The sequence below is a fragment of the Coregonus lavaretus genome (assembly GCF_964263955.1).
Source record: "Coregonus lavaretus genome assembly, chromosome: 3".
Classification (NCBI taxonomy): domain Eukaryota; kingdom Metazoa; phylum Chordata; class Actinopteri; order Salmoniformes; family Salmonidae; genus Coregonus; species Coregonus lavaretus.
In genome coordinates, this window is record NC_139990.1 from 59,985,301 (window position 1) to 60,009,051 (window position 23,751).

Below are 23,751 nucleotides of genomic sequence, written 5' to 3' on the forward strand. Positions count from 1 at the left end.
CTGATCAATGACGTCGATGAGACAGCTTATAGGGATGCAACAACCTCTCCCTCAACGTCAGCAAGACAAAGGAGCTGATCGTGGACTACAGGAAACGGAGGGCCGAGCACACCCCCATTCACATTGACGGGGCTGTAGTGGAGCGGGTCGAGAGCTTCAAGTTCCTCGTGTCCACATCATTAAGGATCTATCATGGTCCAAACACACCAACACAGTTGTGAAGAGGGCCCTCAGGAGGCTGAAAAGATTTGGCATGGGCTCTCAGATCCTCAAAAAGTTCTGCAGCTGCACCATTGAGAGCATCTTGACTGGCTGCATCACCGCTTGGTATGGCAACTGCTTGGCATCCGACCACAAGGCGCTACAGAGGGTAGTGCGTATGGCCCAGTACATCACTGGGGCCGAGCTCCCTGACATCCAGGTCCTCTATACCAGTTGGCGTCAGAGGAAGGCCCTAAAATTGGTCAACGACTCCAGCCACCCAAGTCATAGACTGTTCTCTCTGCTAATGTACAGCAAGCGGTACCGATGAACCAAGTCTGGAACGAACAGAACCCGGAACAGCTTCTACCCCCAAGCCATAAGACTGCTAAATATTTCTTCCGGGTAGCTATTTGGGTAACTATTGAACTATCTGCATTGATCCTGTATTGATTCACATACGCTGCTGCTGCTGTTTTACTATCTGTCACTCTATTTCTAATTATATATACAGTGGGGAAAAAAAGTATTTAGTCAGCCACCAATTGTGCAAGTTCTCCCACTTAAAAAGATGAGAGAGGCCTGACATTTTCATCATAGGTACACGCCAACTATGACAGACAAATTGAGAAAATAAAATCCAGAAAATCACATTGTAGGATTTTTTATGAATTTATTTGCAAATTATGGTGGAAAATAAGTATTTGGTCACCTACAAACAAGCAAGATTTCTGGCTCTCACAGACCTGTAACTTCATCTTTAAGAGGCTCCTCTGTCCTCCACTCGTTACCTGTATTAATGGCACCTGTTTGAACTTGTTATCAGTATAAAAGACACCTGTCCACAACCTCAAACAGTCACACTCCAAACTCCACTATGGCCAAGACCAAAGAGCTGTCAAAGGACAGCAGAAACAAAATTGTAGACCTGCACCAGGCTGGGAAGACTGAATCTGCAATAGGTAAGCAGCTTGGTTTGAAGAAATCAACTGTGGGAGCAATTATTAGGAAATGGAAGACATACAAGACAACTGATAATCTCCCTCGATCTGGGGCTCCACGCAAGATCTCACCCCGTGGGGTCAAAATGATCACAAAAATCCCAGAACCACAAGGGGGGACCTAGTGAATGACCTGCAGAGAGCTGGGACCAAAGTAACAAAGCCTACCATCAGTAACACACTACGCCGCCAGGGACTCAAATCCTGCAGTGCCAGACGTGTCCCCCTGCTTAAGCCAGTACATGTCCAGGCCCGTCTGCAGTTTGCTAGAGTGCATTTGGATGATCCAGAAGAGGATTGGGAGAATGTCCAATGGTCAGATGAAACCAAAATAGAACTTTTTGGTAAAAACTCAACTCGTCGTGTTTGGAGGACAAAGAATGCTGAGTTGCATCCAAAGAACACCATACCTACTGTGAAGCATGGGGGTGGAAACATCATGCTTTGGGGCTGTTTTTCTGCAAAGGGACCAGGACGACTGATCCGTGTAAAGGAAAGAATGAATGGGGCCATGTATCGTGAGATTTTTAGTGAAAACCTCCTTCCATCAGCAAGGGCATTGAAGATGAAACGTGGCTGGGTCTTTCAGCATGACAATGATCCCAAACACACCACCCGGGCAACGAAGGATTGGCTTCGTAAGAAGCATTTCAAGGTCCTGGAGTGGCCTAGCCAGTCTCCAGATCTCAACCCCATAGAAAATCTTTGGAGGGAGTTGAAAGTCCGTGTTGCCCAGCGACAGCCCCAAAACATCACTGCTCTAGAGGAGATCTGCATGGAGGAATGGGCCAAAATACCAGCAACAGTGTGTGAAAACCTTGTGAAGACTTACAGAAAACGTTTGACCTGTGTCATTGCCAACAAAGGATATATAACAAAGTATTGAGAAACTTTTGTTATTGACCAAATACTTATTTTCCACCATAATTTGCAAATAAATTCATAAAAAATCCTACAATGTGATTTTCTGGATTTTTTTTCCTCATTTTGTCTGTCATAGTTGACGTGTACCTATGATGAAAATTACAGGCCTCTCTCATCTTTTTAAGTGGGAGAACTTGCACAATTGGTGGCTGACTAAATACTTTTTTTCCCCACTGTACATATCTGCCTCAATTACCTCGTACCCCTGCACATCAACTCGATACTGGCATCACTTGTATATAGCCAAGTTATCGTTACTCATTGTGTAGCTATTATTGCTTTTATTATTACATGTTTTACTTTTCTATTATTTATCTATTTTCTTTCTCTCTGCATTGTTGTGAAGGGCCTGTAAATTAGCATTTCACTGTTAGTCCACACCTGTCGTTTACGAAGCATGTGACAAATAACATTTTATTTTATTTGAATTCGGCCCGCAGGCCGGGCCGCCAGTTGGGGAACCCTGCTCTAGCATATGTGAGTCCCTGATCGTGTCCCTGTTTTAGAGATTTGCTGTTATATTATTGTTAGTATGACCTAATTCTGTTCATTATGCTCATTATGTAGACTGATGATTTTCACTCCGTTTTTGGGGAAATTAATCCATGTTTTTCAGTATTTTAATGTGATCGTCTGTAATAAACACAAATGGATAGTTTTTCACAGTTTCCCACCAGTGTTTCACACTAGATTTACACCAGTGTCAACCATGGATATGCTCCCAAAGTTCCTGCATGGGCCACAGTTTTAGTCTGAGAACATTATACAATAGCCGTCTATATATAGAAGTGTGTGTTTAGCCTATATTGAGAAAAGACCAGTTGATTCATCATTGCATGACTTTACTGGAGGGAATGTGAACTGCCCTGCTCTGTGTCCAGGATGGAGGCTTGACAGGGAGGAATGTGTTGCTGCAAGCTGTGAGTTCATCTGGCCCGAGTAGAGCGTCTCAGCAGGCCCGCCAAGCTTCAGCAGGACTCATGTAGGTCATGGAGACTGCATGGAATCCTCTACTGCAGGGCAGAGCAGGCCTCACTCTCCCTCTCAATGCTCTCTCAACTGAGAAGAGGGCAGCTTCTCTCACTCTCAACTCTCTCTCTGCCCTGCCTCTCTCTCTTCCTCCCTCTCGCTCAAATCTCTCTCTCTCTGCACCTCCCTCACTCTCTCTCAACTCTCTCTCTGCCCTGCCTCTCTCTCAAATCTCTCTCTCTCTCTCTGCATATCCCTCAGTCTCTCTCAACTCTCTCTCTGCCCTGCCTCTCTCTCAAATCTCTCTCTCTCTGCATATCCCTCAGTCTCTCTCAACTCTCTCTCTCTCTCTCTGCATATCCCTCAGTCTCTCTCAACTCTCTCTCATACAGGAAAGTAGGACAGCTCAGATTTCTCTCAAGTGGAACTAGTGTTCACAGATAGAGGAGGGAAAAGAAAGAGGAAGAAAGTGAGAGGGAAAATGAAAGGGGGAGAGAGTGAGAGATGGAGACACAAGGAAAGTGCTTTGTGTAAACAGGAAAAAAGGGAAGAAAGAGAGAAAAAAGAGATGCAACAATACTCCCACACTCTCAGCATTTACATTCAATGAATCTCTAACTTGTTAAATGTTGAAAAGGCAACAATTGGAGGAAATGCAGAGAGACAACTGGCTTAATTCAAAGAGCAGTAATGACTGTAAGTCCAGAGTAGAGAGCAGAGCAGCGCCATTGGAATGGGGCCTGATCTCGGCTTCTCTCCAGAAACACCTAATTATACTGGGACACAATGTACAGCTATGTGAAATCTCTGAAATCAAATCTCTCTCACCGTTTCTCAACACTCACCTTTAATAAACAGATTCTGCTGCTGACTTTTTGTATTGTAGTAGGTAGACCTAAACCAGAGCAGAGCATTATTGTGTCTGAGTGAGCTGGTTCCCTGTGTGTGTGTGTGTGTGTGTGTGTCTGTGTGCCACCACCAGCAGCCAGCTGGCCTGGCCTTGCCTGGCCTAGCCTTACAGCTTGGGTGAACAGTGCAAGTAGAAGTACAGTGAGTGCAGCTTGCGGGCGGCTGGTTTTATTGTGTAGTCAAAATGTAATGATGTCATCCTTTGTGAGTGCCCAATGGCAGTCCCTGAGTCCTGTAAGGGGACAATGATCTGCAGTGCGGTGGCCTGAAAGGGTGCTACCCAGGCCCCTGCTGCGCAATTAACCAGCCTGCTCTTATTGGGGAAATATTTGGCTCCTCTCTGGATTGATCTCAGTAGGTAGCCGCAGGGAAAGAACTCGGCCATTCAAAGGGGATTGTTGGGGTTGGAGGCTGGGGCCGATGTGATCTGTGTGGCAGGGAGGAGGTATGGGCACTTCAGGCTCCGCTCAGGGGGGATTCTTCCCAGAGGAATGCACAGAGCCGATGGATCAGCCTCTATTTGATCTATATATAGACACCGACTGTGGGTCTTTTTGCTTGTGGTTTGTTCTGGTTTGAAGGGACTAAGGAACTGAGGGATTGTTTGGTTTTGGGGGTGCATTCCATAGTGGTAACTTGTTGAGTTTTAGTTAATGAGTCAAGTTATTCAGCATTTTTGGAACATATGCTGATATCTGGACCCACCAGAAACAAATGATATATACTGAGTTAGTCATATATTATAACCTAATCATTGTTTTTCCAAAGAGACTAGTTTTTTCATCATTCCCTTTGAGCCAATAGACTGACTTTCTTTGACTGGGCGGCCCTGTACTGTACTCCCATGGCTAACGTTCGTTATATCAATGGGATATGGTTGAGTTTCAGCCACGAGCTGGGTGGTTTGCATGTGGGAGTTCGATGGGGATGAGTAGTCACTGTGGCCTAGATGTTAACCACAGTATGGCGTTAGTTCATCCACATCTCTTCACTTCTGAAAACAGCAAAGTACTGTTTTAACTGGCCCCAGCATCTGCTAAATACACTGCGAAACGTGCATTATTATATATTCTGTTGCTCTGTACCTAGCTAACTAACTAACTGTGTGGAAGGGAGAGTGCATTGTACATGACTTGGTATTGTGCATCCGAAAGCCCCCATTTTAGTCCTGGCTGATGTTCTGGTCATTATGCTGCTATAGTGAGCCTGGATAAATCCCCTCTTTGGGGGCGCTTAATTTGACACAAAAATTAGACAACAAGGAGCTGTTCATGTCCACCTCGTGAGTCAGCAGTATTTACGTAGCGTTCCTTTTAGAGGCCGACTCAGCCTAGCACTTCCCCCCGGGCCAGCGGGCTGCAGGCAGCGAGTGAAGCTCAGGACATGGCAGGCTCCACTGAAAAGTCTATTGTCTTTATTCCACAAGGTTTTGTCTCACATTCTCATTAGTGGATGTCAATGGCCACTGCAGTTCAGAGACCACACAGAGCACACAGTACATTTGACTTCATTAAAGAGGTACTTGTAAACGGGACTGGTTTGTTGGTGGGTTGCAGAGCAGGGGCGAGACCACCGCTCAGTCGACCGTTAGCCAACACTGTTTAATCAATGCCTGTTTTTTGGGGGGATAAGAGAGTAGAGCCACTTCTTTGGTTTTGGTTTTTAATAACTTAATAATGGAGTAAGCCTACAGAGAAGCACTAGATTTAGAATCACCTCCTTAGAGATTTAATTGAACTCAGGTTTTTCTTATGAAGAAGATTTACACCTAAAGGTATTCAATTGTAGGTCCGGGATGATACCAGTATCACGATACTCGTTAGTATCGCGGCAAGGAAACAAAATACAAAGCAGATTTAACTTCTTTAGGAAAACAAGCCCTAATGTTGAAAACAAACATCATTATGTTGTCATCCAGAGTCACATTTATTTATATCCCAAGCTATAGCACACAATGTTTTACAAACCGCAGGTTTTTAAAGGACCAAAGAATTTGGTCTGCTTTGTGTTTTAATTTTTGCCATGGAAATATTGAGAGACTGGTATCGTCACAGTCAATTGGTTCCACCACTTACTCCTTGCTTCTTATGTCATAGCCAATAAAATGTTATTTTATGGCCTGGTACAGTAGGCTATATTAAATATAAAATGCCTCTCAAAGAGATCAGGTCAGAGGAGGAAATACCCATAGAAATAGAATGAACAGAATAGACTTGGAACCTCTAACCTGGGCAGTTTCACTGGTAAACTCATGGGTGCACTATGTTCTACGCATTCTAATTCTATGGAATTACCACTACTGTAGCCTACTTACTGAAGACCCAAACGAGATATCAGTGCCATCTTCATTGGCTGCGTCCCAAATGGCACCATTTACAGTACTTAGCATGGTAAAACATCAATTTCTACTGAAGTCCATATTAGACTGAGGTTAATCATCCCTAAGATACTAGTAACCAGTAATAACCAGTAATCTAGAGTTTTGAACACATCGCTGATGTAAATGTTGTGCTTTTAATGTGTGTGTTTGTGAGAGAATGAGAGTGGCTGAAGAGGGACATTGCATGTGTGTGTGTTGCTTGGGGCTCTCAGCAGCTTGTCCCTGGGTAATTACATCACAAGTCCTGAGTCATCCCGGAGGCCCACCACTGAATGAGAATAGTGTTCAGAGAGAACAGGAAGACAACCCAGCACGCTCTCTCTCTCTCTCCCCCTTGCTTTTTCTCTCTGCCCCTCGCTCTCTCTCTTTTTGCCTCTCTCCCTCTCCTCTCTTTATTTCTGTCTCTCTCTCTTCCCCTTCCTCTCTTTCGTTTTCCCTCTCTCTTTCTCCCCTCCCTACATCCCTCTCTCTCTTTCTTTCCCTCTCTCTTTACCACCCCACACACAAGTACATATTTTCTCTTTTAGAAAAAAGAAGTGGAGTAGGTCAAGGAAGCGTGCCATGTCTCCTCAGTCCTCATCACTCAGTTGAATGTCTTTCCGTTCCTTTCATCACATTGGGATGCAATTTCGGATTGAAACATTTTCCACTTAAAGGTTGAGAGTTAATGTTCCTGTTCTTGTTCGGTTAAGTTGGGACCCTGCGCTCAAATTCTCTATCCCCTGAAGTGTGTATTTGTTACCTCCTCTACACACATTTAAAAACATGTGACCTCTCTTCATAATATCCAGTACAGTATGTATTCTAGGATAATAATGACTATGTAATGGTGATGTAATAGGTATAGTGGTGTAGTACTGGCTTGTCCTATCTCATGTCACGTAAGGAGTGTTAGCTGCTGGCCGTAGGAGTGTGTCCTGTTGTATTACAGCATGGTAGGCATGTGATATGGGGTTTTCCCCACTGACTCACCAGGCAGGCCAGTAGTGAGGTAGTGACAAGTCAATGAGGAGAGGGGTGTGGCTGCAGTGACAGCTGGAAGTCTAGTATAGTGGCATGTATACTACACATAGTCCTACTACTACTGGACATAGCCCTACTTAATACTATCACGGAACATTCTTTTTCCTCCTCTTTTCTCTCTCTCTTTCTCTCTATTTCTTGTTCACTCTCTCTCTCACCCACCTCACTGTCTATCACCTCTCACTGTTGTCTGTCTCTGTGTATCTGCTCTCTCTCCCTCCCCTCTCCCTCTCTTTCACTATCTCTCCTTCTACTTATCTCTCTCTTTCTATCTCTCTCTTATCTTTCACTATCTCTTCCCATCTACTTATGTCTCTTTCTTCTTTCTCTCTCTCTTCCTCTCTCTCTCTCTGTCTCTATCTCTCTTCCTCCCACCCACTCCTCTGTCTCGTCATACTCCCCTCCCCCGCCATAGCCCCGCTCTCTTTAAGGCTTTATGGTGCTTTCAAAACAACTGGAAACTTAAAAAATCTAATTTGAATCATGACGTCCGGGATCTTCAGGTTGGAAGGTCGTAGCTCTAGAAAGAGGCCCGATTTCCCGACTTGGAATTCCGAGTTGGAAGACCGTTCAAAACGAATTTTCCCAGTTGGAGCTCCCCGAGTTCCCAGTTGTCATAAACGCACTGAAATTGGAAGTCTGAGATTTCCCAGTTTCGAGTTCCCAGTTGTTTTGAACGTGGCAATAGTAGTGAAACCCTAAATCATCCTCCCTGACCACTATGGCTGCTTCCTGCTTCCTACACTGGAACTGTTATTTAAGACCTCCCATTATCCTCCTTCTCCCATGAGCATAGTGTTTTGTATACAGATATTGACCCATTGAGATGAGAGATGTTGAAAGGACATAGGCTAAATGTCTACTCCAGACAGGGTGGGGCAGAGCTTTTGTCAGTCCAGTCAGTGGTGTATTAAGTATCTGAAGTAAAACAAATAATGGGGGTGGGGGGCGAGCCGAATAGTGAAAACACTAAGTTTCCGGGTTTTGTTCTTTTGAGAGAAAGAATGTTGGCATGAAGCTAGACTCGAGGGGAGGCCAACGAGAAGTTCAAGTACTCAGGTTTGTTTCATTTAGCCCGTAATGAGCCGTGCGCTGTCGTGAGAGAGATTTCTGACTGCAAAGTTCAAAGCTGAGCCACTGAGAGACAAAAGAAAAGAAACAAGCCTTCACTTGAAACTTCAGAACATGTTGGGAGGTTAAAACAACTTTTCCTCTGCCCCACACCCCTCTTAAATGATCATTTTCGCTTTTACTCAAAAAGAATCCGAAAGCTATTCAGAGCAGCAGCCTGAAAAAGCCTGTGCATGACTGTGCATCTGTGTATGTGAGTCTGTGCGTGCGTGCGTGTGAGAGAGAGAGAAAGAGAGAGAGAGCGAGGGTGTGTGAGTGTGTGTCTGTGTGGGAATGATTACATCAGCCTGAGCGAGCCCTATGATTGGTTAGGGAAGTGTGGTTTGATTCACTACCTTAAAGCCCATGGCTGTAACCCTTTGTGAGGGAAGCAGAGGGAAGTTGTCAGCTAGCCGGACTGGAAATAGTGCCATCTGCTTGCTCTATCCTGCATTAGGCAGAGGAGAGGAGAGCTAGAGGGAGATTGTGACAGGTACCGTAACAGGCAGCCGTTGACAGAGAGGAAGGAACTGTGCTGTACTACAGTCTTTTTTTTAACCAAGTTGTGGAGAGGGAAAAAGAAAGGGTTGTTCGTCTGTGTGTGTTCTGTGCGGAGGCAGGCTCATTCCAAAAATGCCATCGTGCTCTCCGGACTGCTGCCTGTTACAGGCCGTAGAGGTAAGCTCTCATAGACATATTTAACCGCTTTTCCCTTTTTACTCTGAAGTCTGACGAAGGTTCGCTGAGACGAGGGTTAAAGTATACGCTTTGAAGGTCGAAGATATTTTGTCTTTTTTTAAAGATATGACGAGCGAGGAGGGAATATGTGAGAGGCTCAGAATGAATCGAAGCCCGCTTGAAAGGAGAAATAGTTTTTGATGTTCTGTTGTAAGGCTTTGAATTTGTTGAAGCTATAGCTAGAGAAGGGAATGAGAATTTGACTTTTTTATAAGACATCATGTTCAAAGTGAGTGTACTGTAGCCTAAGTGGGAAGGCTAAGGAAGCTAAATTCCTGCTAAAATCTCTTTGGGGGAACCAGAGGAAATAGGATCTGTGCTCAGAGGGGGATTTATCCATTGTTTCTATTAATGCGCTATATTCCTCTATACAGCATCTTTTTATACAGCATATTTCAGTATCTTTCTATACAGTATCTTGTTCTATACTGAATCATTCTATACACTCTCCTTCTATACAGTATATACTATACATTGTATCTCTATACACAATCTTTCTATGCAGTATCTTTGTATGCAGTATCTTTCAGTATCTTTTTATACAGTATATTTCCATACAGTATTTTCATGTACAGTATTTTTCTATACTGTATCTTTCAGTGTCTATACAGTGTATTTCTATACTGTGTATTTCTATACTGTATATTTCTATACTGTATATTTCTATATAGTGTCTTTCTCTACAGTATATTTCTATACAGTGTATTTCTATACAGTATCTTTCTATACAGTATCTTTGTGCCTAATTCTGTCAGTGGGTAATCTCTATGGAAACAGGTGGTGTGGATTGAAGGACTAAAACGGTCCCCTTAGTATTTAAGCTTGAAGTATGATTCTGATGAGTGTCACATTTATGTTTATATAATCTATATTTTCCCACAAACCCCTGTCATTGAGAATGTATTGTATATGTCTGGTATGCTCATCAAACACGCATGGTTATGAATTAAAGTGAATTAGCTCTTGGTACTATATTGCAAATGTTGTGCTATCTAGTTATACTACTATGCCTGTCTACGCCTGAACTATGCATCTCATCTATCTGAATTATGTCTGTCTGCCTACGAGGTTGTGTCTGGGAATAGTTCTAACATGAAAGGGCCTTTTCTTTTCTCTTTTAGATTATAAAAATTTTCAGCGAGGACGGCATGGGGAAAGTAGTAGAAATACCAGCCGACATGACTGCCAGAGATCTTTGCCAGCTCCTCGTGTCCAAAAGCCATTGTGTGGACGACAACAGTTGGGTGCTTGTTGAGCATCACCCCCTTCTCGGACTAGGTAAGTGGCAACCTTGTGTGCTGGATGGGTGGGCTGGTGGGCAGGCAGGCTGGCTGGCAGGACATAGGCTAGCGCCCCCTCCCCCCTTGGCCCTCGCTCTGTGAGAAACCAACAGGATAATGAACCTAGAGTCATCATAAATAATAGATAGCCTACATCTATAGCCTATATTTTCTCTTGTATATCATTATTTTGATTAACAGTCTTTAGCTGCATGTCTATGCCTGCTCCTAGTTTTTAAGTTTCAGAATCTGGTGTAAAAGTTTGGCTTGGCTGAGGGGGGTGGTGCCATAGTAAGGCTGGGTGATGTTATTGATCAAGAGATGATACCAGTGAAGGTGATGGAGCTGATCGCTGAGACTATGACCTTTCTTGTGTCCCAAATGGCACCCTATATAGTGCACTACTTTTGACCAGAGCCCTGTTAGAGGAAGTTCACTATGTAGGGAATAGGGTGCCATTTGAGACGCAGGAACCCTCCTGACATCACTCTCCCAAACCTTAGTTTGTTACAGTACCTGAGAATGGATATATGGTCACTTACAGTTAGAGATAAGAATGTACCATAATATGGTAAGAGATGTCCTTTATTATCTAATTCTGGACCAGGAGTAGCGATCACTGGATCATACAGGTACCTTGCTGTGTCCCTCCCCCCCATGCTAGTCAACATGTGTACAGGGACTTTACTTTGGGTTTACACTGTATCTGAACAGGATAACGCTAGTTTCACTGAATGTTAGATTAGTTTAAATTAGGTTGTGTAAGTCAAGATGTGGAACGCTTAATGTGGCGGCATTGCAGTGATTTGTTAGAGTTCTGAGAAGCAGAATGTTCCAAACTTTAACCCCCTAAGGAACGAGCAATTATAAAGCACATGTTGTGTCTGGGCTTATATCTTCATTATAACAGATGGGTAAAATGAGAGTACTGTATTTCTGGGAACGTTTAGGTCTAAACACTGAAATATAGGCTACACAATATGTACGCACAACAGAAAGGGTGACAATTATATGCGTATTATTTGCAGTAATTATTTAGGTTTTATGTTGCATATGTGAAGATAGTGTAGTTCATATTGATATGTGTGTCTGAAATATCCAGGTTTTGAATGTTTTTTTATGAATTTGCTTATAAACGTCAATTTGCTTTTGATATCCTGAGCGCATTATAGTCCAAAGGAAGTGGCATATTTATTTAAACATCTTTAAACTAATCACATTGTATGACGATTAGAACACAACAATATTACATATACGAAGCACAGGCCTCTAAAGCTCTTAAAATACCGTCACATGATCTGTTCTGATTGGTTTGGTGTCAGCGCTGCCAAAACCGTGTTAAGTGCAGTTGGGATAGCCAGTATGACATCATCCCTCTACAATGGCCAAACTCTGGCCTACTCAATACAGACAATGGATGCATCTCAAATGGCACTCTTTTCTTATAGTGCACTACAAGTCATTATATTGCACTATAAGGTAATAGCGTGCCATTTGGGACGCAACCTCAATTCGTTGTAAAAGGAACCAGGGCTGATCTGACCTTTAGAAGCCTCCTGAATGGAGCTAGGGCAGGCTGTCTATGGTGAGTCCAGTCCACTAGAGGCAAGGCAAGGTCACTCTTCCTAATTGCTCCTTAATCTGACCAGGCCTGTCCAGATGGGCCTTGTTGTATAAGAATGACATCCAGCCAATTAGATATGTTGCTTTCCCAACCTTGCTCCCAATCCCCTCACTAAGGAGGAAACTGGGAAAGACAGGGAGACACACAGATCCAAAATGGAGATGGGGTCCATGACTCCCTGGTATAAAGAAGGCTAAAGCTTCTGTCATTACTGAGTCATCTCTTCAGGATGGGGGAGTCCAGAGGAGATAGTTGAAAGACAACTGGACAATCAGTGGGGGTGGAGAGAGAGAGAGAGAGCTAATGGCCAATGACACTCCCTCAGCTTCCCCCACAAAGGGTTACAACCTCTACAGGCTTTAAGCTAGTGAGTCAGGGGCTTGACTGACTCATGGTCAAAGAGGAAGTGACTCACCAAAGAGCCTCAGTAAAGGCAAGGTAGATGAGATACTGCACAACATTGGATTGGCTCTCAATCTTTTTAGGATATAAGCGGACTGGAATCCAACCAGGTTGCAACATCAATATGAAACTACACACATAGTTTCTGAAAACTTCCACATTGTCTGTTTCCTCTTTCTCTTCCTCTGAATGAATTCAAGAGAGCCTGGGCCCTTCCTCCCCAGTCCCCAGTGTCTCCTTTCCTGCTGCCAAAATCTATTTAGGAATCCTGATTCCACAGTTGGATGTGAAACATGTGTTCCTGCATGGAGAGCAGGGGCCAGGCAGGGTCAGTGGTCCAGGCAGACAGCAGGGCCTGTAGAGCATAGCAGCATAGCCCCACTAATTGTTTGAGAGAGGGGGGAGTGAATGTATGCTCAAGACATCGACAGGATGGGGGAGAGGAATATAGCAGGGTTGGGGTCAATTCAGAAAGTAAACCAAATTCCAATTCCAAATGTTCCTCATTGAAAAGCATTGAAGAGAATTGGGATTGGAATTTCTGTGTACTTTCTGAATTGACTGGAATTGAAATGGAATTGACCCCAACCCTGGAATATAGTGAGAACATGCTGATTTGTCTGCAAGTTTGGGATAAGGGTGTGGGGTGGAGGGTGGGGGGGGGGGGTCATAGGCTGAACTGCTTGTTCTTTCATCATTTGCTCTATTTACCCTATGTTCAGGACATGAAAATTATTACAAATGTTGTTCTTTTTCTTGTTAAAGACATGTGATATTGTGTCCTTCCATTTGGTAACTAGCTCCTTCTTTCTCTCTCTCTCTCTACAGAGAGGTGCTTGGAGGACCATGAGCTGGTGGTACAAGTGCAGGCGTCCATGACCAGCGAGGGCAGATTTCTGTTCAGGAAGAACTATGCCAAATATGAATTCTTCAGAAATCCCTTGGTAGGTTGTTTTTTTGTTTGTTTATTTCCAAAGAATCCCAGCGTTTTTGCTTGTCCTATTTATATTATCTACATGTGTAAACAGTTACAACAAGCTAAACAGCCTGGATGTTCTTTTTCGTTTACAAGCTATGCATTTCTTAAATGAGTGGTAAATGTTTGGTTGGGCTTGTTAAGTTTAGAATATTACCCAGAAAAATCCTAGTACACCCTCACAATCAAGTGGGCCTCATCTTTCACTCACACTCATAAAAATAAACAGATTGTCCCCTTCTGATAATACTGTTAGACTGTTGGATATAACTGTCCAGGACTCAGAAATGCTAAACCATGGTCCAGGAAACTGGCCCTAAACGTACTTATTTCAGAAACAGTTTGAAACTAGTTTGAAAAGCTATGAGAAAAATGTTATTGTTGAAGGTTTTTCTTCATTTTAATTTGGGACAGGGGATTAATTTAATGTCTCTTGGCGTTCCACCTCCATCCTTCTGAGTTTCCTTTTACCCACAACCTCCTCGCTAAACGACTGCTTTCCTCTCTCACTTACCAACAGAATTTCTTTCCCGAGCATATGGTTGCGTGGTGCCAGGAAACAAATGGTGCAATCCCACCATCTCAACTTTTACAGGTATGTACCGTAGAACCGTAAAGACTCCACTACCTTAGCATACTGCATACTTCAGTCTCTGTTGTGTGCTGTATGTCTGATCTCCTTCAAAAGTCTGACCTTTGACCTCCTTGTGCATGTCTTGTCAGAGAACAGACTGTAACACTTGATGTTCTGTTGACATACGAGTGTCTCTGCACACGCAGGCCAGGCGTGCCTAACAGAAGGACAAACAGACAGACAGACATTACAGCTTCTGAAGGGAAGCAACTGTGAGGGGAGAGTAAAGGAACGTACTGAATGTTATAGCACAGCACGTCAGGCCATCATCCTCCCATCCTGTGCCAGGCAGCACAGCGTAGATGCATGGTGTCTTTAAAGACCTGAGGCTCTAATGGAATGAAGTTTACATGTTCAGCCTGCAGATGTAGTAGTGTGACAAAGCGTCATTAAAGGGCCATGACTGGAATCCATCCACTATGGCAGAAAGCTTTTAAAATGATAACATCCCTGACATGGTCAGATTGAAGGAGCCGGCTGGGGGAGGTTCCAGGAATCCAGTGAAGGCAGATCATAAACAGTGGATCTTTTCGCTTAAAGGCCATTTCCTGGTTGCAAAAATTCTAATAGTTAGCCTACTTTCAGTTTATGTGTAGAGAATCATTGTACCATCTAAACCGCTGTGAAATATATTTTCCATAACCCAAAATATTGTATTTTCAGCTGTTTGAAGCTGGTGTACAAAGCCGAAAGTAAAAGATGCAAAAGCGAAACTTAAGAACAGGAAGCATAGAAATAGCGCTTATAAAACACATCTACTGCTTTTTAGACTTGAGAATGACAGATCTATAACACACTTTCTATGTGAATTTGGTCGCCAAAAAGTTACATATTGCAGCTTTAGTTAGTATCTTGTCAGGTCAGGAGACAGTGTCTGAATGTGGCAGAGAGAGTGCTGTATTAGGGCTGGTACTGTAAAAAAGAGCAGGGCATGTTAAAACTAGTTGGTGCTTATCTTATCGCCCCAGTCAGTTCTTGGAACAACTTGCTGTCAGAATCAGAACTCCTTTTTGAATGGTCTATCTCTATAGTGTGCATGTGTCTTGGTTGATACTGTTACGTAAGACAGAACATCTGTCTGAACATTTCTATCCCATGTTTAAGGTGGGATCATAAAAATTGGTATCACAAGAATGCTAAGATTGTTCGTTATATAAATGTTTGTTTTCTGGCTAGGAAGGAACGGGTGTTTTTTTTTTCTTCTCCGAGCCCCATAAAAATGATGATATTTTATTATGATAGCTGTGTGCTAAAGCCGCCATCTCTCTCTCTCTCTCTCCTTCTCTCAGAATTTATTGAACTCCAGCAGTTGTCCTGAGATCCAGGGCTTTTTATACGTGAAAGAGATGGGCAGGAAATCCTGGAAGAAGCTGAATGTGTTCCTTAGACGCTCAGGACTTTACTTTTCTACGAAAGGAACGTCAAAGGTACATGGCCAACTCTCTTCTACTGTATGCTTAGTACACTAACTCTGTTAGTATTAGGCTTGTATTACTGAATCCTTGAGCCAATATCCCACATTTGAACTGCACTAGTAATAGCCTACAGTCTAATACTTTAGTTGTTAGTTAAGAGGCTGCTTGCCTCAATCATCAGTGTACATACTTGCTGCTCAGATTTGCCTGCCTTCTCTAGCTCCCATACATCCACACAAGCTGCTATTGATTTGAGTGGAGCTCTGCTCTCTGTTACCTCCAGGCTTAGGTTTCTTCGTGATGAAATGACATCGGCTATTGATTTATCCTCCACAGGAGCCCAGGCATTTACAGTTACTAGCAGACCTGGAGGACAGCAATGTCTTCACAGTAACAACAGGCAAGAAGCTACACAGTGCGCCAACAGACTACGAGTTCTGTATAAAGGTACGTTCAAGAGAAAGGAAAACCTCTGCACGCGAGGCATTGCAAGTTATTCAGACGCTCATATGTTGTCTATTATTCCACTGTCTTCTGTGAAGGACTAGCCGTCTCCTATTACAGTTATTGAACAGTGTCGTGTCTAGACTGTGTCAGCTTCCCGAATGATGCACTATATAGGGAATAGGTTGCCATTTGGTACGCATCCTGTATCTTGCTAAGACATGCCTGACAAGAGGCAGGCCTCGGTGCAATTGTGTGGTCTGTGTTGACCCACTTTCTGGCTATATAATAAACAAAATCCTGTTTTATTCTGCAACAAGATCAGGGTTGGGTAGGTTCCTTTCTAAATGTAATCCGTTACTAGTTACCTGTCCAAAATTGTAATCAGTAACATAACTTTTGGACACTTTTGGATTACCCCAACTCAGTAATGGAATTTGATTACTTTCAGTTACTTTTAGATTACTTTCCCCTAAGAGGCATTAGAAGAAGAAAAAACATTATATTACCAATTTAACAACATCTATTGCAGAATAAATCAATGTTAGAGGTTACATAGCTGGCCATAAATGGATGTTGCATTTTACTTTATGGGTTTGTTATGTTGGCTTCTTCTAACCCATTCTTTTTACTTTTATACATATAATAATACGATTAGGTTACAGTATTTACAGTCATTCCAATTAATTTATTACCCCTTGATATTCAAGAATAGGACCTGGAAATAGGCAAATTGTTTTACCTGAGTACAACCCAAAAACGAAGGACTTATTAGCCTACTCTGTTGTTTATGATTTTGTTGTCATGAAGGACTGATTGGGCTCATTGCTTCGAGTTGAAAAATAAATGCTGCTCTCATGGAATGGCATGCTTTGAGCACTACCGAAAAGTGCTATTTGCATATGAAAAATGTATGCCATAAGCTGCATTTGCTATAGGCCTATTGTTAAAATTTTTGTTGGTGACACTTTAGTATCTTGATCATTTGCAGCTGTTTAAGTCTATCAAAAGTGTGCGCATTTGAGCATTTATCCGTTAGGCCCATGGACATTTTGAATCAGCACAAATTAGATTGAGCAATAAAAGCCCCACTCGTGGTCTTCTTAAATGAAACTTGTTTTTGACGGTATGGAGCACAATGCCACAGAGGAGTTTAGAAGGAAGGAACTGAAACGTTCATTCCATAGGCTGGGATCCACACTATGCAGCTGTTGAGGGAGTGCATTTTCTAACTCGCAGTCCACTGGTTGCAAAAACAATGATTGATAGGCAGCTTTAACTTCGTCAATTCAACCATTATTGGGTTAAAATACACATACATATGTAAACAGCCATCCACAACAACCACAATAACTACGCAAATAACTAAATGACAGAGCAGCAGTGTGATTCACATCAATGCACTATGTACAGTTGAAGTCGGAAGTTTACATACACCTTAGCCAAATACATTTAAACTCAGTTTTTCACAATTCCTGACATTTAATCCTAGTAAAAAGTCCCTGTCTTAGGTCAGTTAGGATCACCACTTTATTTTAAGAATGTGAAATGTCAGAATAATAGTAGAGAGAATGATTTATTTCAGCTTCTATTTCTTTCATCACATTCCCAGTGGGTCAGACGTTTACATACACTCAATTAGTATTTGGTAGCATTGCCTTTAAATTGTTTAACTTGGGTCAAACGTTTCGGGTAGCCTTCCAAAAGCTTCCCACAATAAGTTGGGTGAATTTTGGCCCATTCCTCCTGACAGAGCTGGTGTATCTGAGTCAGGTTTGTAGGCCTCCTTGCTCGCACACGCCTTTTCAGTTCTGCCCACACATTTTCTATATGATTGAGGTCAGGGCTTTGTGATGGCCACTCCAATACCTTGACTTTGTTGTCCTTAAGCCATTTTGCCACAACTTTGGAAGTATGCTTGGGGTCACTGTCCATTTGGAAGACCCATTTGCGACCAAGCTTCCTGACTGATGTCTTGAGATGTTGCTTCAATATATCCACATAATTTTCCTTCCTCATGATGCCATCTATTTTGTGAAGTGCACCAGTCCCTCCTGCAGCAAACACCCACATAGCATGATGCTGCCACCCCCGTGCTTTACGGTTGGGATGGTGTTCTTCGGCTTGCAAGCGTTCCCCTTTTTCCTCCAAACATAACAATGGTCATTATGGCCAAACAGTTCTATTTTTGTTTCATCAGACCAGAGGACATTTCTCCAAAAAGTAAGATCTTTGTCTCCCATGTACAGTTGCAAAACGTAGTCTGGCTTTTTTATGGTGGTTTTGGAGCAGTGGCTTCTTCCTTGCTGAGCGGCCTTTCAGGTTATGTCGATATAGGACTCGTTTTACTGTGGATATAGATACTTTTGTACCTGTTTCCTCCAGCATTTTCACAAGGTCCTTTGCTGTTGTTCTGGGATTGATTTGCACTTTTCGCACCAAAGTACGTTCATCTCTAGGAGACAGAACGCGTCTCCTTCCTGAGCGGTATGACGGCTGCGTGGTCCCATGGTGTTTATACTTGCGTACTATTGTTTGTACAGATGAACGTGGTACCTTCAGGTGTTTGGAAATTGCTCCCAATGATGAACCAGCCTTGTGGATATTATTTTGGAGGTCTTGGCTGATTTCTTTAGATTTTCCCATGATGTCAAGCAAAGAGGCACTGAGTTTGAAGGTAGTTCTTGAAATACATCCACAGATACACCTCCAATTGACTAAAATGATGTCAATTAGCCTATCAGAAGCTTCTAAAGCCATGACATCATTTTCTGGAATTTTCAGAGCTGTTTAAATGCACAGTCAACATAGTGTATGTAAACTTCTGACCCACTGGAATTGTGATACAGTGAATTATAAGTGAAATAATCTGTCTGTAAACAATTGTTGGAAAAATTACTTGTGTCATGCACAAAGTAGATGTCCTAACCGACTTGCCAAACTATAGTTTGTTAACAAGAAATGTGTGGAGTGGTTGAAAAACGAGTTTTAATGACTCCAACCTAAGTGTATGTAAACTTCCGACTTCAACAGTAGATATCAATAATAAGTGATATCCGTATCGCCCGTAGGCTACACCACTGCTGTCGTCCTTACCTCCAAGCGTTTATTCAAGTTGGATAATCTTTGGATGCCGACAGCAGTCACATCATTGGAAGACTTAGCTTGGACTGTAGCCTACAAAGCCAATTCCTGCTCTTTTCCCACAATCTATCTAATGCATTTGGTGTCGTCATAGTGGTCTTAAACTTGTGCCTTTTTCAATGCTGATTTGAATGTCATTGAGAAAACAGAAAGGTGTCATAAAGATTTTCTGAATTTTTAAGTAATCCTAGAAGTAATCAACTAGTTTTTCAAAAGTATCTGTAATCTGATTACAATATTTTTGCAGGTAACATAATGGATTACAGTTCCAGTTAGTTTTTTTACTCGCCAACCCTGAACAAGATCCACTATCATCTCATGGGATATGTCACAGTGTACGAGGGAGGAGGGTTTTAGTACAACCATACTGTCTGAATGGTTGTTTCTAATGATGTGTTTGTTTGGTCTCTTTAATTGGTTGTTGTGTGTTGATTGACAGCCCAACAAGAGGACTGAGCTGAAGGAGTTGAGGATGTTGTGTACTGAAGACGAACAGAGCAGAACTTCCTGGATGACAGCCTTCAGACTCTTCAAGGTACCAACGCTATGGCAACAAACCCTCAATACACTGTAAAGTAGTGCCTCAGTTATACCAGAAGGGTGTATTAGATGCAAGTTCACTTCAAATGGGTTGTTGTGAGAGTCAGTTATACCATGCTAATTTTAATACTATATATCTTTATGAACTTCATGAATATTTTGGAAGGTTAGCTATTGGTTGACTTAACCCTTAATTTGTGGATATTCTCCTTATTCTTCACAGTATGGAATAGTCCTATATCAGAACTACAAGATTCCTCAGCAGAGAAAAACTCTGTCACACTTTTCAACACCAGTGGTAAGCCTCTCCTTTTAGCTCCTTACAGCCACCATGCCAGCCAAACTGTTGTTAACATCCAGACTCGGTTGTCTTTCCTTGATTCTTTGTGTCCTCTATTTCTGTGATTCGAACCAGCAAACTTTCGGTTACTGGCCCAACACTCTTAACCGCTAGGTTACCTGTCCAGTCCATTTTGAGAAGGAAGTGAGGAGAGAGGAGGACTTAACGACTCTTAAGACATTGCTTTGTCTCCCCCTAGCGGAGTGTGTCGGAGAATTCTCTGGTGGCCATGGATTTCTCAGGAAGGATAGGCAGGGTGATCGACAATCCTTTGGAGGCCCAGAGCGCTGCCATGGAGGAGGGCAATGCCTGGAGGGTGAGTCCCTTTCTACAACGTTACTACAACCTTACTACAATGTTACTACTACAATGGTTCTACAACAATAATACAACCTTACTACAACGTAACTACGTTACAACAATGTTACTACAATGTGACCACAACGCAACTACAACGTTATTAAGATATTACAATGCTTATATGACCTTAAATGGTCAGAAAGAAAACATACTGCTGAAACGTTGGTGATTTGTTAATAATTGGTTGTATCAGAGCAAGAGTGCAACAACTTTTCTTTGAGTCATGCTTGTCACAAAGCTATCACGCTATCCGTCTCGCAGCTGTGCCAATGGAGTAAGAACCATTATTATTAACCATTTTATTAACAAACTAATCCTTGTTTGTTCTGTATCGCAGAAGAGAAGTCAACGGATGAACATTCTAGGTAGTCCCAGTCCACTACATCACTGTTTATTAAGCTCAGGTAATTCAACAACATAAGTTCTCACAATTGCTTTGTTATTTGAGTTGGCTACATTCTGTGTAGATAAAGCCTTGTTCCTGTCCTAAAGCTCTCCTTTCCTCTTCCACGTCCAGTTATTCACAGAACACAGCTGTGGTTCCATGGGCGGATAACGCGAGAAGAGTCCCATCGGATGATCCACCAACAAGGCCAGGTGGACGGGTAAGACTCCTCAGTCGCTCCTCAGTCTCTGCAACCACACAGCCAACCTATTATTTAATTTGGAGTTATTTGATTATTAAAGTGTCTTGCATCTTCAGAATGCCCAGCCCACATTCCAATATATGTTGGATTTAAATTTGTAATGACAGACGTTGGAAGTTTTGACCAAAGACTGATTTTCTTCCCTTTTTTGCTCAGGTTGTTTCTGTTGAGGGACAGTCAAAGCAACCCAAAGGCGTTTGTTCTCACACTGTGCCATCACCAGAAAATCAAGCATTTCCAGATCTTACCGGTAAGTGAGCTTAACCTTGCCTCTGGGCTTCTTCTCTCTTTGACCTCCCCCTCTCTCTCACGTCTACAGGCACACTAGAAAACCAAGTGAAGCAGCTAACAATTTTATGGAGTAAAGTAACTTTAGTTGTTCATTACTTCCTCTTGTTCTCACCTGACTGTTGTCTCTATGGTCCGTCCTGCAGTGTGAAGAGGACGGCCAGATCTTCTTCAGCCTTGACGACGGGTCCACCAAATTCACCGACCTGATCCAGCTGGTGGAGTTCTACCAGCTCAACAGAGGAGTACTGCCTTGTAAACTCAAGCACCCCTGCACCCTCGTAGCCTTATGACCCCTGACCTATGACTTGACCGGACTCTGCCTAAAAACAAACTCAATACTTTTTCTTTAGGAAAGGCTGATGTGATGAACTCATGTTGTTGTTGTTGTGTCATGAGCTGTCGGCGACTGCGGACGGAACGGGACGGAGTGGTTGTTGGGTTAGGATGGACGCTAGTGTACTTCAGTGACCTCTGTGTTCCGGAAGGAAGGAGGAGATAAAGAAGCAAAAAGATGCACCACGTTGTTATTAACTCTTATAAAAAAACAAAAACATTTTCAAGTTTATATTCATAGTCACCAATAAGCTCTGATCCACTGACACAGTTTAGTGACAGTTTATGAGATCAAAGTAGTTTTTATTTTCCTTGTACAATCATCAGGACTTTGTTTAGTCTGGGCCACTTTTTTACATAATGAAAGTATTTTTTTGTTACAAATCATCTATACTACAACCTCTTTTTGAAAAGCTGATTGTTTCCTAGTTTGGCACTTGTGAAACTGGAAACAGGCCTTTCCACACTGACTGAAGAAGAATTCCTCTACTCTCTCATTCTTCTCATTACCAACAATGGCAAATCCCTCCTGTGTTGGAGGGTTGGATGGACAATCTGATATTCGGAAAAAGAACATCACGAGACAGATCACGAGGCCAGCTGTCTCTGTCAAGCTGTAGGAAGGAAAGGCTGGAGCTGGTAATTTAGGATGGAGCTGAAGGATACTCAAGGACTACACAGGATCCATTCATTCCACTCTCATAGGACTTTTCTTAATTTCTTTCTTTCTTTCTTTCTTTCTTTCTTTCTTTCTTTCTTTCTTTCTTTCTTTCTTTCTTTCTTTCTTTCTTTCTTTCTTTCTTTCTTTCTTTCTTTCTTTCTTTCTTTCTTTCTTTCTTTCTTTGGTGACCTCACAGGCTTTTGTATTCATGCCATTTTAGTACAGCATCATCTTACTCCACTTTAGTTTCTTATCAGTAGTCTGGAGCATTTTGATTTCTAACAGTCACACAACAACAACACTACATCCAGTTCAGTGTTAAATCACTCCGTCTCCACCATACAGTGTTCCACATGAACCTCCCCCCAACATATTCACTACTACAGGGATTCATTCACGCCCCATCTCATCCACTCATTTAAGTCCACATAGTAGATAGCTGTTGAGGTCCACGCTGCGAGCCTAGTCCTATACTGTGTGCTATAACCAACCCTTCTATTGTTGGCTACAGTACGTATTCAGTATGGCACCAGGCTACCATGCTGCTCCTCAGGTGATAACAAGCAACATAACGGTTAAGGAAGGCTCTGGTCTTGGGTCTCTCTTGGTGTCAACGCAATAATAAAGCTACAGTGAGGGGAAAAAGTATTTGATCCCCTGCTGATTTTGTACGTTTGCCCACTGACAAAGACATGATCAGTCTATAATTTTAATGGTAGGTTTATTTGAACAGTGAGAGACAGAATAACAACAAAAAAATCCAGAAAAACGCATGTCAACAATGTTATAAATTGATTTGCATTTTAATGAGGGAAATAAGTATTTGACCCCTCTGCAAAACATGACTTAGTACTTGGTGGCAAAACACTTGTTGGCAATCACAGAGGTCAGACGTTTCTTGTAGTTGGCCACCATGTTTACACACATCTCAGGAGGGATTTTGTCCCACTCCTCATTGCAGATCTTCTCCAAGTCATTTAGGTTTCAAGCCTGACGTTTGGCAACTCGAACCTTCAGCTCCCTCCACAGATTTTCTATGGGATTAAGGTCTGGAGACTGGCTAGGCCACTCCAGGACCTTAATGTGCTTCTTCTTGAGCCACTCCTTTGTTGCCTTGGCCGTGTGTTTTGGGTCATTGTCATGCTGGAATACCCATCCACGACCCATTTTCAATGCCCTGACTGAGGGAAGGAGGTTCTCACCCAAGATTTGACGGTACATGGCCCCGTCCATCGTCCCTTTGTTGCGGTGAAGTTGTCCTGTCTCCTTAGCAGAAAAACACCCCCAAAGCATAATGTTTCCACCTCCATGTTTGACGGTGGGGATGGTGTTCTTGGGGTCATAGGCAGCATTCCTCCTCCTCCAAACACAGCGAGTTGAATTGATGCCAAAGAGCTCAATTTTG

General features: G+C 42.6%; 1 protein-coding gene across 2 annotated transcripts in view; it reads left to right on the forward strand.

Annotated features, from left to right (window-relative positions):
• Window positions 1-23,417, forward strand: part of LOC311116508 (growth factor receptor-bound protein 10-like) — an 85,026-nt gene extending 61,609 nt beyond the window's left edge. For both annotated transcript variants that reach the window (XM_084157423.1, XM_084157422.1), the window contains exons 7-18: window positions 10,377-10,533; window positions 13,390-13,505; window positions 14,058-14,132; window positions 15,461-15,598; window positions 15,923-16,033; window positions 19,614-19,709; window positions 19,938-20,012; window positions 20,254-20,370; window positions 20,752-20,818; window positions 20,932-21,019; window positions 21,218-21,311; window positions 21,496-23,417. In XM_084157423.1, coding sequence (XP_084013549.1) covers window positions 10,377-10,533; window positions 13,390-13,505; window positions 14,058-14,132; window positions 15,461-15,598; window positions 15,923-16,033; window positions 19,614-19,709; window positions 19,938-20,012; window positions 20,254-20,370; window positions 20,752-20,818; window positions 20,932-21,019; window positions 21,218-21,311; window positions 21,496-21,642 — 1,281 coding nt within the window. In that variant the 3' untranslated portion in view covers window positions 21,643-23,417. The remainder of the gene's footprint in view (window positions 1-10,376; window positions 10,534-13,389; window positions 13,506-14,057; window positions 14,133-15,460; window positions 15,599-15,922; window positions 16,034-19,613; window positions 19,710-19,937; window positions 20,013-20,253; window positions 20,371-20,751; window positions 20,819-20,931; window positions 21,020-21,217; window positions 21,312-21,495) is intronic.
• Window positions 23,418-23,751: the final 334 nt, after the last annotated feature.